General features: G+C 36.3%; 2 protein-coding genes across 3 annotated transcripts; one reads left to right on the top strand and one right to left on the bottom strand.

Moving 5' to 3' along the window:
- The first annotated feature begins 3,960 nt into the window (after positions 1-3,960).
- Positions 3,961-6,756, top strand: LOC135145428 (uncharacterized). Its single transcript, XM_064077527.1, has 14 exons — positions 3,961-4,125; positions 4,187-4,267; positions 4,364-4,588; positions 4,656-4,798; positions 4,868-4,950; positions 5,054-5,210; positions 5,287-5,442; positions 5,501-5,695; positions 5,755-5,843; positions 5,893-5,999; positions 6,058-6,166; positions 6,224-6,316; positions 6,370-6,537; positions 6,593-6,756. The coding sequence occupies exons 2-14, from the start codon at positions 4,199-4,201 to the stop codon at positions 6,727-6,729; spliced, it is 1,731 nt and encodes a 576-aa protein (XP_063933597.1). The 5' UTR covers positions 3,961-4,125; positions 4,187-4,198; the 3' UTR covers positions 6,730-6,756.
- Positions 6,757-6,870: 114 nt separating this feature from the next.
- On the bottom strand, positions 6,871-8,373 carry LOC135145423 (ras-related protein Rab-6A-like). Of its 2 annotated transcripts, none has more exons than XM_064077518.1 (7): positions 8,305-8,373; positions 8,171-8,229; positions 8,020-8,090; positions 7,732-7,820; positions 7,537-7,648; positions 7,111-7,277; positions 6,871-6,970 (listed from the first exon to the last, which is right to left on the bottom strand). In XM_064077518.1, the coding sequence occupies exons 1-7, from the start codon at positions 8,369-8,371 to the stop codon at positions 6,909-6,911; spliced, it is 627 nt and encodes a 208-aa protein (XP_063933588.1). In that variant the 5' UTR covers positions 8,372-8,373; the 3' UTR covers positions 6,871-6,908. The 2 variants fall into 2 exon arrangements, with proteins under 2 accessions (XP_063933588.1, XP_063933589.1); XM_064077519.1 differs by having other exon boundaries at positions 8,288-8,372.
- Between the last annotated feature and the right edge of the window lie 4,337 nt (positions 8,374-12,710).

Here is a 12,710-nt window from a genome sequence, read left to right as displayed (position 1 = left end):
TAAGAAATTATATGTATCCCAAGGAATAAAGTAGTTACACTAGTGCTGTTATAGCTACAAAAGAACGAATTCTTGCTTATAAATTACTAGACGACTAATTCAAGCCAGTTGGTGTACTCTCTCAGCTCTTCACCGCAACCTCACACCTTTAACCAAGTGTGACTTATCAACTTTTAGATGGCTTTTGCATGTACGAAATGCAACTCGAACTGAGAGGTAACCTGAGTTTTGAGGTTCCTTGTCTTGGCTCTGTACTTTTCTGTTCTGTAGTTCTCTTCTTTGTAATTTTTAAGTAAATTTATACGTATACACATAAATTATCAATAATATCTTTGTTTTTACACCTACCCATCCTCATAAATGTAACCTATCCGGTGCGTTACAGTTGCAGCGTCTCATGACTTTTTTTGTTTACTAGTAAAGCAGCAGATCATTAAGTCCTACCGAGACGAATGGCACCCGGCTTTGACGACACTTTTACTGCTATACTGAAACTATTTTAGTGGCCCACGTAAACTTGTGATGCTGCCGACGGCACCGAGACAGTTTCTCCGCCTAATACCGTTAATCAGCCTCCTGTGAAATTCTTACCTTTAGGCGAAGCGATAAAACTCACCAACTCTAATATTAAAAATTAGTTCTGCGTGGGAATGCTCGCTTGGTTACCATGTACATAGATCACCTTGTTGTAGGTAAGAGAACTGTAAAACAATCATACCAGGATCGAGGTTGTTGTTGTAGCTCAGAGGTTAAGAGCATGGACGCGCAAAACTAAGGTCGTGGGTTCGATTCCCACTGACGTGATTCTCTTTTTTCAGTCATTGGTGGCATACGTACTTGACCTCGCCTTCATAAATTATAATAAAGGTTATTCTTGGGAATCGACAGCAAAAGGTTAGTTTGCGACAATATAAAACTTGACACAATTAAATGAGAAAATAGAATTTTAATTTGATGTTTGTTTAGAACTCCCTATCTTCTCGTGTAGTGTTTAACTATAGCGCCTAATAAAAGGTAGCGAAGAATAACAAGAATTATAGATATACAGCTTTATTGCGTCGCTCGCCCGATATACAAACAAACACGCACTGAGACGACTATTACACAAAAATGCATTCGCGCCAGCTTCAACACTTAAAAAAAGGTTTCTTGCATAGTCTTCCCAACAATCTATACCTTTAAATTAAAGCGCATGCTAGGATTAATCACGAACATTCGGGGACATACTACTAACATACAAATCCAAAATTTTGAAAGCAAAAAAAATTTCAATTACCAAAAAGTTTATTGGCATACAGATCCCAAGAAATGCAAGGAACGTTAAGAGAAATAAACGGCTGTACAGTCACAATAAATTAACTCCAAATATTAAATTTTTGTAAAAACTGAAATTGAAAAACGGAATGAACTGTTCTAAAGCGCTCTTTCGAACGTCAGTATCAATAATATATATTCTACTCTCTATCTTTCTGGAAGCATGACATAAAATAATTCGATCTAAATTCCTTAACCATCTTTAGAAAATGGTAACGAGAGGAATGGACAGTAAAATTACAATACGTAAATATAATATTCTTGTTAGTAATAATAAAATTTTGTAGTGCTGAACACTAAAAACTATTTATATAAAAATTAGCTACTATTAAGCAGAGAGACATGTTTAAAAGCTCACAAAGAACTCATCGACCTCAAAAGCTAGAGAGCACCCCTATCATTACCCGTAGTATCGCGAACAACACCAAATAACTTTTTTTGCGGTATCTTCTCAAAACCCCGAAAGGGGTAGATGGATTTGCTCGTTGTTCCTTAAAACGTTAGCTGTGTAAAAAAAAAAGAAAACGTTAATAAATAGATTAATTAAAAAAAATAAACTGACTCTACCCGTAGGGTTTCTAATTACTGGGTTTCAAATCATATGCAGTCAGCCGTCAACCTAGCCCCTTAAAAAAAATTATGGCCAAAAGTTTGGTAATATCTTAATATAACGTGCAATACACAGGATTTAATCGATTGTTTATGCTTTTGCTTAGTAAAACCGAGCGCAGAGTGCTTAGGTAAGTAGGGGTATGCAAACGACAAATGTGCGCTCAACGCACATCGGGGGGCCGTCATGGGAGCGTGCGCCTAATTAGGGTTTGTATGTCAGTTCTTGAGCAAACTGTAGGTTCAAATGCCTACTAACACATTAGAAAGAAACAGTAGCTACAATTTGGAGAAAAAGTTTAAAGTTGTTTTAAACCTAGGAAGCCGAGCAATCGTGGACAGTTTTCGTATGTGACAGTAATAGATTCGTTAACCATAATAGGACACGCATATTTAATAAAGGCGCCATTTATTTCGCAGAGATAGCGCGCTTTTTCCACATAGCAGCGGATAGAGTGCTTGGATAACCGCAATGGATCCGACATAACCGCTTATCAAAGGTTAGAGGCGTAGTAGTGAAGCGCACCTTTTTAAAATGAAAAGTGTTCCGCATCACCGCATTTAATGGCCACATCCTCTAGTGCCAGCACCGCTTAGCAAATCTTTCCGAGTAGCGTTGTACTTCACAAAGCACTTCTCCAAAATCTGAATTGATTTTCTAGAAGTGCTTTCTTTGTGTTTCAACAAACCCTTCCAATCTACGTAATTGATCGACCTCCACAGTTTTGCCCACAGCTAAAAGTAGGTTATGAGGTGATGTTTGTTGGAATCTGCTGAAGTCCACGGAGTATTAGATAGCACCATAGCTGATTGTAGAAGCACTATTTTTGACCTTTAGGATCATTTTTTACTCTTTTAGGTGCTTAAAAACACCGTATCCTCAGCTGCCTAAATTAGGGCTAATTTATTGCCGTAGCAGGAACTTAAAATGGCTGGAATCTTTTTGACCACTTTTACGATACGAACCTCGAGACGGCAGTTGTCGGCACATCTTTTACGTCCATTAAAGAATCTACTAAACTTGATGAAAGCTTCGAGAACTGTCATCGCCTTTCGAAGCGGTTGTATATCTAATTCTCTTAGAAAGATCTGTTGCAGTTAACTAATACTGTACATAGTACTAATACTATATTACATCCTTAGCTAAAAGATTTAAATAAGCATGCATCCTTTGGATCAAGGATTAGTGTATAGTAAACATTAATCATAGAGTTCTTTTATGGCGGCTTTCGGGAAAAGGAACCGGATATATTGTAGTGCAAAACAGGAAATACGGTTACCGTCGCGAAATTTATAACAGCGATTTCATCAGCTGTGCGTGGTTTGATAAACCCCCCACCAGTGGTTGAGGGCTTGCGGTGTCATGTCTGCATTGCTAAATGTAGCCCAACTTATAGGCACGCACTGAGCAGCGAGTTAACAGGGATAGAGGAGAACCTTTTCTCCATCGCTTACAATCATTATCACGCCGTTATTAAGTGGCGTAGACTGTGTGCGGTAGTCGTTTTGAATTCGTTTAAAAAAGCGCCCAAAAGTGGTCCTCTGTAATGATATGCCTTTAAAGTCGGTTTAGCTCCAGCTGTCGTCAGGGTTCATGTAGCAGCAACCAGGCTATCAATTGGCGGTGTTAACGAATAAATTTCATTAGATAATCCAGAAGACCATGTCAGCGCGCTCTCAAAACTATCAACTACATCAGCTAGGGAGGAATCGAAGGTAATTTAAAAAATTTGCGTACTTTAAAAATTAATTATACACCTCTCGTTTTCTGTAATTTAATACCCTAACCTCTAACGACAGACAGCCAAATTTGAGCTTACTCGAGAGAAGTAAACGGTCATAAGCCATTTTAAACCTATTACAACTGATCAAATCACTAAGTTGCACTCACAGTAATGTGGTGAAAGGGCTGTGGAAGGTCTCAACCTACAGAAAACAATTATTTTGGGGTCTCCTAGGCTTATGGGAAGTTATGGCGTTTTGCTTCCGCTTTTTAGGTATTTCAACTTGTTCTGCCTTTAGTTCTTCCTTGCTGTGGCGGGGGTCCCCTATATATTTTAAGTTAACTTCTATGATTTTTTGGCTAGTGTTACTTACCTTACAAAAAGACACTTTTCTTCTTATCTTATTTTTTGAGTTTAAATCTGTTACAAAGGGTCTTCAAGCTATTATATAAAGAGAAAAAAATTTGCACCTTCACTGGTAAGAGCATTATGTGGTTGTTTTTAATTTTCTTTTACTCACTGAGTCGAACTGGGCTAAGTTAAAGGTAACGATGGCAGGCGAGTCGATACTCCACGTCGAGGAAGAGAAGCGTAGTTCTAAATTGAATCCTATACAAAAGGTTTTGGGCTTGAAGCTATTGTTTATTTTTACACTTGTTTTTATCAGTTTTTTATTTTAGGTTTTTAAAAAATTTAACTAATTATTAAATTAAAAGGAACTATTTTTCGAAAGGGAGTCTAGTCGAACAGATTTTTGCAAGAGATATGAGCCGGATGAATTTGAATCACGCAAGCACTATTACCCTCGAGTCTTAAATTCTCAACTTCATCCCTTTGTTTCTTTTTTTTTTAATCTTTCCACTGAACAAATGGTCAAACGTTACTGCCATCTTCACCCGCAAGCTAATTCTGAGGCCCTTTTATCCGCTTTAAAATATGTAGTAAGTTGACACTTTTCCTCTATATATTAATTTTTTGTGGTTGTTAAAATAGCATATTTTTTTTAAGCCTAAGTATCTGAGGTGGGCTGGTTCTGATTTGTTTTATGTGACCAACGAAGTTGGTAATCGGGCCATGCTTATAGTTGAAACCAATTCTTGTCCTTCTGGACAAAAATCCATGCCCCACCTTTCTGACGATGACGAATATGGGTTTTAAGAGTTTATTATAAAACACAATTAATTTTTGAAAACTAAATACACCTGTGTTGTACTGCGTAGTTGCTATAGGAAACTGGTTGAGCTTACTTTCAAGCCTATGGTTTTGGAAGCCCAGAAGAACCAATCAGACTTCATTCACGAAGGTATAGCTTTTCATGATTTAATATTTAATATTGTTTTATTCCAAACTGTTCAAATCGCCTTGGTATTATTAAGCTATGCTTCTCTATTGACCTTAACTAACAGGAGTGCTTGCAGTATTGTATGATAAGAACATTATGGAAGCGAGCGGGTATGCCGCTGCGTTGGCCACCGTGTTTAATGAGCCCGTTTATTTAGTGGAGTGTCGTGACTTTACTTCTTACACACGTCCAGGTGAGACATCTCCACCCGACTTGGTCAGGTCTGTTTACAACACTCTTGATAGCCTTTTGATATGCTGAAATTTTACGGGCTGTTTGGCGACAAATTTTTGTTAGAGTTAAGTGGTCGGAGGACGGTGTTTGTCACATTAAAGTTACTCCGGAAGAGAAGTGGCTTCCCGTACGGGCATGCTTTCGATACGTTACACAGAGACCTTGGAACAGAATTCCGGTCGATTCACGCACGTTAATACTAAACCCCACGGTCGTCTGGTTTGCAGTACTTGATGCAAAATTTACAAAGGAATTTACCACTTTTCACTTTATATAGCTTGGCAGGTGGCCGAAATAAAAGCCTTGCCGCTCTGGCCTATGATCTCTACAACAAGGAGCTCAAACACCACGGCTTTCAGATAACAGTCCCTCAAACATTTCGTGAAGTCTCGAAGCGCGACGTTCCGGCTTTCGTGGAGTGGCTGGGAGGGCGGGCTGTTGTTAAGAACCCTTACTCTAATGCGGGACAGGGGTATACCTTCTCTCTTTCTTTAGGGGAAAAAGAGGTCATTTATCATCCCGGCAATGCAGCGTTTATACCGTCACGAATGAAAAGGAACTAAATGACTTAATGCAGGGGCATCACGACTATGACCAATTCATCGTTCAACAACTGATCGGTATTGTTTATAAATTCACCCGATTACACTGTTTTCAGTTGTCTTGGAGGCAATGCTGAGTGGTCTTCCATTACCAGCAAGACACGCTACTACCATGTGGGGACCATGCCGTCGGCCAAGTATTTGACTTCGTACGTTTATGATCTGCGCATGATGGTACGGTAACTTTCTTTTTCTTTTAATTTGAATTTCCTTTAGCATATGATAATGCAAGGTCTGTGCTACATCCAAGGGGTATCGGCCTCTCGCTATGTATTCTCGCCAGGCTAGTGCGCCTCTTCCTGAGCAACTTAGTGAGGGTCATGATTCGTGGACAATATTAGGTTTTATTGCTGGCAACAATATTAATTACGTAAAAGTTATGAGCTTTTTCTTTGCAGGAACTAACCTTTCTGTACGAAAAGACGATGGCGCTTGGGACACTGAAACCGACAGGCTAATGCTCGTGGACAGAAAGGACTTTAACCGCCTGGGTTAACAGGTAGTGCCCCTTGCAAGTTTGTTTCTCACAGCTGCGTGCAAAAAGGTCTGGGGATTGACGACCTGATTAAGGCATTCATCCAGACGGCGCTAGCTACCAGCGCCATCGACAAGATGTGCTGCAAGCTTATAAACGAGCATACCGGAAGTCTAAACTTGAGCCTTCTGGCTACTATGAATCCGGACAAGGCCCTTCTTGCCGAAGTGCTTCAAGGCATTCTCACGGATCCTTCGCTTTGCTGTTCTTACTTATCTATTTTTTTGGCAAGGAACCCCCTCGTTAAAAACGCAACATCCTAACGCACCTCTTCACACCTCTGACTTGTCCTTCAGTGATCTTGACCTCGCGCTTAACCAAGAGCCACATACCCAAATATTGGACCACTATACCCAGAAAAAAAAGTAGTTGCTTCATGCAGTGCATCAAAAATAAAAAATAAATATTCAATATTCGAATTTTTTGTTTTTTTTTTACAGTTGATTATACGGAGACTAGTCATAAGAATTGTAATTTATTAATTTGTTTTTTTTTTTTAACAAAAGTAAATGATAGTCTGTGAATATCTATAAGGAGATTTTCAATTCCTAACAGAAACATCCTTTTTTGTATGCGCCTCCAGTGGGGTCCTTCAAACTTACGTCAATCACTGAAAAAATACATTAGCGCTTAATAATCAACTCTACATGTAATCTCTTATTCAACTTTTAATAAACAAGATTCGCTTAATTAAGAGTTGTACGCTAAAACTCGCTGTTGCTTTAAAATTTCCAAAGTTTAAAAAATTACAGTTTTCCGCAAGACTTTCTCTTTCTGTGGATCCGTTAATGCCGGGAAGAGCACTTGCCACTTGGCGGAACAGCTCCCTTACATTCTGCCCAGTTTTAGCACTCGTTTCAATAAACATCACATTGGCGCTTGCTGCCTTCTTTTCTCCTTCATCTACCCCGATGACCCTACTCAAAGAAACTTAAGTTATTCATTTGCACTAATTACTCCAATGCTGCAAATATGAGTAGTTGGAAATAGTAATTAAATCAGATAATTTTCCTTTTTCAAAACAAATAAATTATCCGCGTAATTTCTATTTAAAGAATGGTTGAAGTGTCTGCGCTTAATAATCATTCCTTTTATTAATCAAGGCTTAAAGTAACAGAAGTACTATACTCTTGGTTTTACAACACTGCTTTCTATAAATAAAGCTTAAATAATAACCGTTTTCCTGCCAGATCCGTTTTATTACCGACGAGCATGATGATTGCATCATTGCTTCTTTCCTGTCTAACATCTTCAATCCACTTTGTGGTTTGTTCAAATGAATTCCGGTCTAAAGTACCAATATATTATTAAATATATTCTAACTAATAGAAACTGTAAATTCACCAAGTTAAAAAAAATAAAGAAAAATACTTGTTATGTCATAAACTATAACAGCCACGGAAGAGTCTCGAATATAGCTAGGAATAAGACTTCGAAATCTCTCTTGACCCGCCGTATCCCTATAGACGGGCGTACAAAAATTAAGATAACATAAAAAACCAAGAAATAAGTATAGGGCATATAAAAACTTAAATTATTGTATTCTATCTTTAAAAAGATATTTATAAAAAGTAAGCTTGAAAATAACAATAATTACAAAAACAAATATAAACCACTGAAAATGAAAAGGTTTAAAAAGAGGAAGGCTTTATTAACTACCAAAGCTGTAAGCGTAACGTTTTGTCATTAAAATACATTGTTTTCGATAAAAAGTCGATTCCAATGGTGGCCTGAGAGTAAGAAAAGAGTTTTAATAATTTATATATAAAAAGCGATTGTTAAGGATTAAATAAATAAAAAGGCATAATACCTGATAAGCTTCATCAAAAGTGTCGTACATGTAGCGCGATATGAGTGAAGTTTTACCAGCTGTTATGAACGTAAATAGTTTATCGAAATATTCACTTAAATTACATTCAGTCAATACTTAAAAGGTTTGTATACCACTTTGCTCACCGAGAAAAACCAACTTAAATTTTCTTAGGGCATTTCCACCAAATTCGTTAGACATGGCCACCACTGAAAATGAATAAAGGTTAATTAATTTATTTTGTAGATAAAAAAATATTTAAAAAAAAAATTAGTTTTATTTTTAAATAAATAACAATTGGTAGAAAACTTTTATTAAAGTGAAAGGCAAAGTTCAGTAAATATATAGCAAAAGAGATAGCTCTAATTTTTTAAAATTATCTTTGCCTTTAGTTAATTCTACAAAACTTTTTTACGTAAACTTTATAATTCATATTAACAAAAAATCGTTGCATAAGCTTATGACTTTAAAGTAAGGCTCAAAATGTACCTAAAGTCGTCTAAAAAAAATTAAAGCTCCAATAGTTGTAGAAGATTAAAAAATCGCACCCTTCCATAGGTTGTAAAAGCGAATGTAAGTCAAAGAAAAAAACTCATAAGCTACACTCAGAAAATGTATGTGCGTTTTTCTTGGTATTAGCTATGTAAAGGACTTTATAAATTTTGATTTTTTTAATTACTTCAAAATATGAAATTCTAGTTTCTAGATACTCGGCTATAACTTGGAGTCAAGATAAGAAAGAAGATATTTAATTTGTAAATGGTGTGTAGACTGTGATGACCAAATATAGAGCCTTTTCAAAGTGTTACAGTATAGTTTACTAAAAGGTCTTTGAAACTAAGTACACTTCACCAAAAAATTAACTTAGGTCATGTAGTCTTTGCCTTCTCAATAATTTAACTATATTGTACAATTTAAACTAGGCCTGCATACTCTCTGCCTCCCTAACGTAGCTCAGAAGTGGCTCTGACTTTCTGGACCTAAATTTGCTTTAGAAACATGTCGAATAGATCAGCCTGTCTCTTCTCTTAATTTTCCATAACACTAAAATTGTTATAAAAAAAACCAATTTAGTAAAATTTTTGCCTGTTTGTAATATTCTTTTGAAATACTTACCTCTGTTACAGCGATTAATTTTAGTAGTCTCACCCCTAACTTTTATAATCATGTAAAATGGACCTTATACCGACGCGTTAAGGAATCTGTAACAACTATAAAGTATATATGTTTAGAAATTCAGTCCATTTTATACTATTGCCAGGCCCTGCCAGTATTATCCTTTTCTAAGAATTTGTAATCTTTTTACAAACATACCAAAAACTCTAGTACTTGTTCATTACTAAGTGACGTCCCTGGTTATAACGACATGCTTTACTTTGCTTTGGTAGAAACTATCATAGAACAATATAATACCAATTAACTACGTAGTGTTAATTAATATGTGTACCAAGTCAGGTACAACACTGATATGTTTTATCGTGAAGCACTAAATTATAGCTCTATTCTTTTTTGATCTCCTCTGATGCTTACAGATTTTTATTTTGGGGCCGCTTAGTTTTATGTTCACACAATTTTATTAATAGCTTTCCATGAGCTTACAGTTCATATTACCCCATTGATTGGCCTTTGGCCCACATAGTCTTTGTGTATTCCCCCAACACTCTCGTGGTCTGGTAGGTCATTGTGCTGGTTTTTGCGTCATTTAAATAAAGAGTGCCCACCATAGACCTCTTTTATAGCTCCTACCGTGTGCGCAACAGCTGTGTCTAAATCGAAGGCTATCTCAGTGGTGTGCACCATGCATGCTTTTATCTAAATGGTGCCGATATGTGGTCAACTAGTAAACAATTTTTTTAAATACTTTGAATAGAATTTATATGACGGCGAGGTTCAACATGCAATCGATAAAGACCGGAAAAGACAGTCGCGTTGGTGGGACTCCAAACCACGACCTTGAGTGTGCGTACCCATGCTCTTAAGATTTTAGCTAAGGAAGTCAATTCTCAACTCCTTTTTACCAGTGAGAGTTGGACAAGGCAAGTAAGAAATATATTACTCTTACTATGCTAAATGGACGCAAAGCATATTGAACAGTTTTGCCTTTGGCTATGTACATATTAAAAAATGAATAACCATTTTATTTGCAGGCCTGAAAAATATGTGTGTTACGTGAAACGAACAAATAGGGTGTAGTAAAATTAAACGGCTAACTAAATAGCATTAGAAAAGCCGGTAAGGAATACAAAAAGTCCAATGTCCTATTGAGGCTAAAAAAATGTTAATTTGTAAGAACATCATTTAGTGGCTAGGAAACGCTCTTTTAAAAAACGGAGCTCTACAAAGGCGATTAGAATAGTGTAGTTTGCTACAAATGTTAACATATCAAAGCTTAAAAGCTAAAATTTTTAAAAGGTTTTTGAAAAATTGCTAATTTTTTTTAAACTGAAAGACAACAACTAACCTAGAGAGTAAATCACCGTATTAGCTGCGTATAAGGCTATCCTCTCGTAAAGATAGTAGTGCTGTGGTACATCGCGCATATAAAATGCAAAGAGCAAAGGTATCATTTTATTGTTTCAATATTTTTTAATTGTAACGCTGCCTTGCTACAGAAAGTGATTATCAATTAACATCTTGAAAGGTTTTAAATTGTCTCGAACATTCCAAACCCCTCAGTACATTAAAAAGCCAGGAATATGAAAAAATATAAGAACAGCCAACCTCGCCTATGACGAATTCGCTACCAAACCTTTCGGGTTCTGGACTTGAAACAACGTTTGGCAAATATGCTTTGCAATAGAAGTCGAAACCCGATTATTTTTTTAAAAACTTAACTTGAATGGATTTTAACCGGAACCAATAAAACATGCTTATAATGATTTAAAAAAACATTTTAACTGTCCTATTTTTTCCAAATTTTTTATCGCTTTTTGGCGAAACCTCGCTTTTAACGAACAGAAATAGCCGGCCCCCTGGAGTTCGTTATAAGCGGGTGGACTGTACAAAAATTTATATGTAAATCAGCCCTCGTTTCCTTTTTTCCCCATTTTCTTCTTTATACCATTGTTTTTTAATTTAAAAGGCCCGCTTTCCGAAATTACCATCAAAGCGAGGTCCTTTGCTCAAAAACATTTCCCAACTTCGTCGATAGATTTTTGATATCAACTAGCCTTAGAACTACTATAAAGTATTTTACTACTAATAGAGTGTGACAGACGCAAGGAAGAAGTTACAATATACGCAAGCTTAATCACGATCCTTTGTAAAGATACTAGACACCTTAAGAATGGGGAAAGGCCTTAACCAAGAACAAAACCTCCCCGAAACTAAATTATGAGCCGATGGTTGATACCGGCGTTTACCTCCATTTTGTCAAAGATCACTCTTTTTTACTTTATTTAAATACGGCAAAAATGTGGTTGATACCATAAGTGTCCAAACTAAAGCGCATACGTCTGGGCTTTTAAAACTATTTGATCGGGGAAATGCAATCTTTCGAAGATTCACGAAGTAATTTAATTTCAGTTAGGAAATTAAATAAAAAGGTATATAATGTACATTTTTTTAAAGAGAACAAAGCAACAAAGTTGAAAATAATAACATTATGCGCAAGGTGTTAAGAGTAGGGGGGTTTATGTTATTAGCCTCTACCCAAGTTGTAATAACTACTTTGTAATATTATCCTTCAGTCCTACAAACCCAATCTTATTGAACACTTCAGAGACAGAAATCTTGACTTTCAAATTCTTAAAAGACTCTTTACTAGAATACCATTTTTAAGCTGCGAAATCTGCTTAAAGTGTAAATATAAAAAAAAAAAAAAAAAAAAAAGAGAGCGAAAGAGTAAAACTCAATTACAAATTGCCAGGATAGCTAGAATACGTTGACACTATGCAATGGGACATAATCTCATACCACAAGTTTAGGTGCGTCGTAATGCCATTATTGCCAAGTCTAAACACATTACACCGCTAACTGCTAAAAATAAAGAAGAATTTAAACACCTTATAATTTGCTTTATTAAACAACACAATAAACTTGTTAAAAACACAAAACTTAACTAACCTACACTTACTGCTCTCATTCGAAGAATTACGCATTGAAAAAAGATAGGCTATGGCTGGATCTTCGACAAGAGGGTGTATGACTACACATAGTGCCAAAGGATATACATAGTATATGTTAAGCGGAAAGAATGTTCAAACTAACTAATGCGAATCTCTGTTTTTGAAAACAATTACAACTACCTCTTAAACACTGGAGTGGGACATTTCGTGAGCCGGTTTCAATTACCACTACGTACCCAAAAAAAAAAGAACATTGCTCGTCTAATGAACTTTTTGATTAAAATCAGGGAATCGACTTAGTGAGCCACGTGGTCGCAAAGTCTTTTTTTCAGGCTCGAGGCTTGAAAAGAAGTCACAGGACTGAGCACTGGAAAGAGTGCCCTTATAAAAATTTAATGACTTTAGCGACAAAAACCTTTAAAACGTTGCGATGTAGGGGTGTTTGAAAGGGTATTCCTTTATGATCCTATACG

Source organism: Zophobas morio, unplaced genomic scaffold (assembly GCF_036711695.1).
Source record: "Zophobas morio isolate AGI-343-1 ecotype UQ-CSIRO unplaced genomic scaffold, CSIRO_AGI_Zmor_V1 ptg000148l, whole genome shotgun sequence".
Lineage (NCBI taxonomy): Eukaryota > Metazoa > Arthropoda > Insecta > Coleoptera > Tenebrionidae > Zophobas > Zophobas morio.
Note: the sequence above shows the minus strand (reverse complement) of the source record. Positions and strands in the feature narration are given on the sequence as shown.